This window comes from Sebastes umbrosus, chromosome 23 (genome assembly GCF_015220745.1).
Source record: "Sebastes umbrosus isolate fSebUmb1 chromosome 23, fSebUmb1.pri, whole genome shotgun sequence".
Classification (NCBI taxonomy): domain Eukaryota; kingdom Metazoa; phylum Chordata; class Actinopteri; order Perciformes; family Sebastidae; genus Sebastes; species Sebastes umbrosus.
The window spans coordinates 21,878,657-21,885,113 of record NC_051291.1 but is presented as its reverse complement, the minus strand read 5'-3'; the positions used below and the strand labels follow the sequence as shown (position 1 = coordinate 21,885,113).

At 43.8% G+C, this 6,457-nt stretch overlaps 1 protein-coding gene across 5 annotated transcripts in view; it reads right to left on the bottom strand.

The window, feature by feature from the left end:
• Positions 1–941: 941 nt before the first annotated feature.
• The window catches only part of gramd4a (GRAM domain containing 4a), a 72,204-nt gene continuing 66,688 nt past the window's right edge, over positions 942–6,457 (bottom strand). For all 5 annotated transcript variants that reach the window (XM_037760570.1, XM_037760571.1, XM_037760573.1 and 2 more), the window contains 4 exons: positions 5,629–5,722; positions 5,161–5,251; positions 5,008–5,076; positions 942–2,628 (listed from right to left, as the gene is read on the bottom strand). In XM_037760570.1, coding sequence (XP_037616498.1) covers positions 2,518–2,628; positions 5,008–5,076; positions 5,161–5,251; positions 5,629–5,722 — 365 coding nt within the window. In that variant the 3' untranslated portion in view covers positions 942–2,517. The remainder of the gene's footprint in view (positions 2,629–5,007; positions 5,077–5,160; positions 5,252–5,628; positions 5,723–6,457) is intronic.

Genomic DNA, 6,457 nt, shown 5'->3' with positions numbered 1-6,457 from the left:
AAAGTGACGCTGAAATATTCTGTTCAGTCTATCCGTATACTTCATATATTACAAAAAAAGCTCACATTTAGATGATCTGGAACGAATGGAAGAGCACCCAGATGTCCATCTCTACTCGCTGTGGCGTTACGAAGAAGTGAAAAAAATAAGAAAACAAAACAGGAAGTAATCAGGCATGTCTTCATAGCTCATAATAATGGTTTTCAGATTGGAAAAAAAAAAATGGATTTACACAAATAAACCCAGAATCTAAATGACTGCTTATGTGACCTCAAACAAGCCTGACCAGCTGCATTTATGCAAGTGGGATCAGCCAATCAGAAGGAGACATGGTTAATGGATATTTCTGCGCTGGTATTGGCCGAAATACTGAGACACTTTAATGTTAAAGTCAAAACACCTTCTTCTTTTATGGTCAGTTTGAAGGTTGTCTGGCTCGCTGTGGCAGACATCAGTCTGGTTTATACTAAGGCTGTCAATCCATTCAAATAGTTAATCACCATTAATCGCATGATTGTCCATAGTTAATCGCCATTAATCGCAAATTAATCGCAATTTTTTTATCTGTTCAAAATGAACCTTAAAGGGAGATTTGTTAAGTATTTAATACTCTGAGGGTGGACAAATATGCTGCTTTATGCAAATGTATGTATATAGTTATTATTGAAAACCAATTAATAACACAAAACAATGACAGATATAGTCCAGAAACCCTCACAGGTACTGCATTTAGCATCAAACAATATGCTCCAATCATAACATGTCAAACTGCAGCCCAACAGGCAACAACAGCTGTCAGTGTGTCAGTGTGCTGACTTGACTATGACTTGCCCCAAACTGCATGTGATTATCATAAAGTGGGCATGTCTGTAAAGGGGAGACTCGTGGGTACCCATAGAACCCATTTACATTCACTGATCTGGAGGTCAGAGGTCAAGGGACCCCTTTGAAAATGGACATGACAGTTTTTCCTCGCCATAACGTAGCGTAAGTTTGGAGCGTTATTTAACCTCCTTCGTGACAAGTTAGTATGACATGGTTGGTACCGATGGATTCATCAGATTTCCCGCTACAACGCAAATTGCGTTAAATAAATTAGTGGCGTTAAACTAATTTGGCGTTATTACCGTGTTAACTTTGACAGCCCTAGTATTGACACCAAATGCTCAGACAGCATTTGTCCTGCACTGAGAAACACCCCAGGATATAGAGGTGGGGACTGTTTGCCAACACTGACCATGGATTCCAGCTGAAGTGGGGAGTATTTAACGTCTATTCGCCACCACTTAATGTCAGGAAGTCCAGTTAACGTTGTAATAAAGTGCAGGGAGAATACCGTTGATGGAAGGGAAAAGAAGATCTCTCTCTAAATATACAGATTGTGCCTTGAAAGGAGACGGTTAGACGCGGGAGGCTGTGTTCTCCGCTATAGCTCTAAATGGCAGTCAGTGTTTGAACCCTCTAACGGCGGTTGTCAGCAGCGCCGGGACCGCCCGCTTACTCATCCCCTAAAAGGCTATTTGTTACAAAGAGACAGTTTTCAAAAGAAAGGCATTTAAAAAAAAAGAAAAAAGAAACATTTCACTCCACGTTTCACATACGCACACCTACAAACACCGAAGCAGGATGCCGGACACGGCGAACATTTTCTGTTGGACTAAAACATACCGTCGCCGCCGAAAACATGTCTAGAAAGAAGAGGAAAAAAATCGAGAAATTAGACAGCAGCGATGTAAACTAACAGGAAGGCTCTGTGTCAGAAGTCTGACATTGTCACAGCTAATACACGTTTCAAAAATAAAACTGACCACTCACACATATGGTTTTGTCGGGCTACGCCGCGAGGCACCGATCAGCCAGTTAAACGTCTAAATATTTCAACATCGACGGTTGTTTTCACACTGATTTAAGAGGCTAAACTTTACACTTTGTTCCTACAGATCTGGCAGTTAAAAGAACCTCTTCTAGTTGTTTCATCACTTCTTGAGTCACTCCACTGACTCACTAACAAAGAGAAAAATAGAGCCACCGGACGCAATTTTAAGACCATCATTTCTGCCCACACACACACACCCGCTCACACATGCAAAACACGGAAACAAGTAAGTCAGGAAACCAGTTGGTCAGTCAGGTGGGAGAGGAGAACCAGCCTCCCTCGCCAGCCTTCTGCTGATTGATTAAAAACCACACCGTTCCTCGCTCCTCCTCAGGACCAGCTACCGGATTTTGTTCGTTATCCGACACCCACAAAAATAGTGTGTGATGTAACTAAATCCTAACTACGTGAGGCCGACACGAACCACGTGTCCTCTCCGATGTGGCCTAAAGAGGAAAATCCACCGATCGAAGCTGGCCGTCGATGAGGAGGCTGATGCCCATCGCAAGAGGAGGAAGAGGAGGAGGAGGAGGAGGCTCACGCAGAGCAGAGGAGTGTGTTCTTAAAGTATCTTCCAGTCCAGTTGAAACTCAGGAGACGTTAGCCCCAGTGTGGAGGTCTGTTGCTGAGATGCAGGCTGTCTAGAGCTCTGCGCTGGCCGGCGGTTTGGTGGTGGTCATGATCTTCATGTACTGAGTAAAGATGGCCTCGAAAGCCTCGTCTCTGTGGATCATGGCACCAAACACTAATGGCTGGAGGGAACACAAATGTTTGTTAATTAGTATCTACATCTTACATGTTAGCGCTGCAGTGCCTTGTTATGAAATGAAGCAGCAGGAAGTCCACATCACAAAGCAACAAAAGCTAGAACGGTAATGAAGATCTCATCTCTGAGTTAAACATCATCAAATGTTCAATGTCAAAAGTTCAGTAGTGTTCAGACAGTCAAACTATGGAGGTTCTCAACATGTTTCAAGTGTTCTCATGCTCCCATGTGTAGAGCTAATATGGAACATAATCAAGTCCAGCTTCAAGCTAGGGCTGTCAAAACTGTCCGAAAAGGACGTTTGAATATTCATTCTAAATAAACATATTCAAACTATTCGAACATCTATTCGCCTACAGCTGATTATTTCATCCAATCGCCCAAACCTGATCTATACCATACCTCCTCGTTTTACTACTAACACCTAAAGAAGGTGGCAGCTGGCTGGACGGAGATCGCCTGAAAGTTTCCTACTCGCTGTTGACTATATTGTCTTATTATTGTCATATATACTGTCATTTCCAGCAAATATTACAATTTATTACATGGCTCTGTTGAATACTCGATTCTCATTGATCAATCACGACGTTCTGCAGTCTTTTTTATTTCTTTATAGCAGGCCGTTGCTATGGTCGCAGTTCTGATGTCAGACTGGCGGACTATTTTTCTTTGTGTCAAGTTATTGATTTCTTCAGTAAGTAGCTGTGTAATAAGCGGGATAATGTACAGCGAGCTGATCATTGTTGTGAAATAAACCCCTTCAGGGCGATGAGAGACCCCTCTGCATCGCCCTGTCAGGGTTTCTCTCACAACAATGACCAGCTGGCTGTACATTATCCATCACATAAAAAATGTGTTTTCTGTTTAAAAAGTACAAACGTTGGAAGATAGCGAGCACTACTCACCCATCTTTAAAGTGGCTACGTCACCAGTCTGATCTGGAGCTCACAGCTGACAGGTACGTTGTTTACATGACGTAACATAATGCTTGCTGTTGGATACAGTGTTCTCTGTAGGGTTGCACCGATACCACTTTGTTTCAGACCAAGTACGAGTACTTACATTTGGGTACTCTCCGATACCGAGGACCAATACGAGTACTTCTCTGTGTCAAAAGACCCTCGTTAACAGCCAGCTGGAGGGTGTGAGCGACACACGGCAGGCTGGGGAGTCCCGCATACGACGGGTGCGCCGCCACCGTGTCTAGGTCGGCTTGGAAAGGCTCGGGGTGAAGGTCGCTCGCGGCCGCAGCTTTACAGCGCTCCCCGCACCGTGGACAAAGGGCTCGCTGCGCCCTCTCTCCCCGCCGGGGACGGCCCCCTGCTCCCGGTGCGACAGTCGACAGGGGCGGACTGTTTTCAGTGCGCCTCAACCGCGTTGTGCCACAAGATCGGGGCTCGGCTCACGTAAAAGGCGCCAGGGGTCTGCGGCGTTGTCGGCAACCCACCCGACACGTCTTGAAACACGGACCAAGGAATCTAACCCACGCGAGAGTCAGAGGGTGCAAACAAAACCCCGTGGCACAATGAAAGTGAGGGCCGGCTGAGGTGGGGTACCGGCCCAGCGGGGTCGGACGCACCCCTGTAAAGTGGTATCGGTGCCGATGTATCGGAGCCGTTTTGCGAGTATGAGTACGAGTACATGAGCACAGTATCGGACCCGATACTGGTATCGGTATCGGTGCATCCCTAGTTCTCTGCCATCATTACGGTTGTTGAATATTCCTCGTACAGATTGACCTATAAGTTACATTTCATTTTCAATAATGAAAGTGACGATGTGTGACTCCCATCATATGGTGCATTCAGTGCGCGTAAGGCAGACAGCCTCTGTAGTAATTTCATATTCAAACTTTTTTCTTTTCTTTTTTTTGCTATTCGATATACAGTATATTCAAATTTAGAATACTTGTTGACAGCCCTACTTCAAGCTAATCTAAAGTGATATAAAACACAGTATGAACTGGTCATCTCATGACCTATTTTACTGAGCAATCTAGCCTCTACCTGTGGAGGGTTCTAATGTGGAATCCAAACACCAGAAGCAATAACTGCAAGTCGGCATTATCTTAAAGTTAAGTAAATAATGAACAAACTATGTATTCATAGATTCTGTTTCTTTCAAAGATGGAGAAGGAGTAGAGAATCTTTAACTAGGTAATTGATAAAGTGACATCAGATAGTCAAAGCAGAGTATTTGTATATGTCTTGAAGCTTGTCTAGAGGGGATCTTTAAGGTAAAGCAACAGTAGGGAAGTGTTAATAATATGAGATTTCTTCTAGTTAGCATTAAAGCTAAATCAAATCCAAAAGCACCATATGAATGTAAATAGGGGGAAAAAAAGTCTCTCCACACTGTACTGTACCTTCTGAGTGGAAGGAGTAGCTATAGAGATGCCCATCCCACTTCCTGGTAGGACAGACAGCACTTTGTACTGAGGAGGAATTCAGAGGATTAGTAGTTTTATTGCACAGAATTCCTACATCGTGTACAATAATGTGTTTCCCTGAGTGATCACCTTCTGTATGTCAGTGATGTCCACCAGCTTGATTACTTTATTCTTCTTGGAAGAGCTGGATCTGGAGCTGGAACTCTCGAAGCACAGGTAACTGATGGAGAGACAGAGAGAGAGAGAGAGAGAGAGAGAGAGAGAGAGAGAGAGAGAGAGAGAGAGAGATGAAAGGGGTGTTGAGGAAAAAACAAGCAGGCGAGGAAACCAGACGACAAACCAAATGGACTTCCTGTCAGTTACATATCGGAGGAGGTGAAGACATTTAAAGATCAGAGATATTCTCAGGAGCAAGGCTGTCCTACTTGATCCACTGTTGACTGACTGACTGACACGGAGACCGACAGGGAGAGAGGGAGAGTTGTTGTAGCTCAGTTACCAACCTTCTCAAACCCACCGGCCTCAATTGTTACCTGCTCCTCCTCCTCTGTGCTCTCATGCTATCAAAGATTAATGATAAATAATGTCCTCACTTACTTCTCTGTGACGTAGAGTACTCCGTTCCTGATGTAGTCCGTGGGCATCTTCCTGTCTCTGTTTATTAGGCAACACCTCCAGCCGTTCTCACACACTGAACACACACAGCAGGGCAGAGGACAGAGGACAGAGACAACACAGTGAGAAGGGATTCAAATATCCAGTCAAAACTAAACATGTCTACAAACTATGAGAAAATCAACCTGAAGAACAGATTGATGCTTAATTGTGCAAATTGAGGCAGTCTCCCCATACAAACACTAGTCTCCCCATACAAATACTAGTCTCCACATACAAATACTAGTCTCCCCATACAAACACTAGTCTCCACATACAAATACTAGTCTCCCCATACAAATACTAGTCTCCACATACAAATACTAGTCTCCCCATACAAATACTAGTCTCCACATACAAATACTAGTCTCCACACACAAATACTAGTCTCCACATACAAATACTAGTGATTTTTAATTGATGACCACCTCTCTTTTAAACCTCATATACAGAGTCTGGTGGAAAAAGTTGAAAGTTTTTATTTTAGAAACAAGTCTTGTTTTTCTCTTGATGTCAGACGGAAACTGGTTGAAGTGACGTTCTTGCCTGTTCTTGACTACGGTGATCTGCTTTACATGAATGCATCAGTCCGTTGTCTCCATATGTTGGATACTGTATATCATGGTGCTTTAAGGTTCATTACAAACTGTAGAGCCCTCACTCATCACTGGATGTTGTACTCCAAAGTAAACTGGCCTGCTCTGTCAGTACGTTGGCTTAGCCATTGGTATGTTTTTATCTATGAGGCCATTCTGGGTAGACTCCCCTGTTA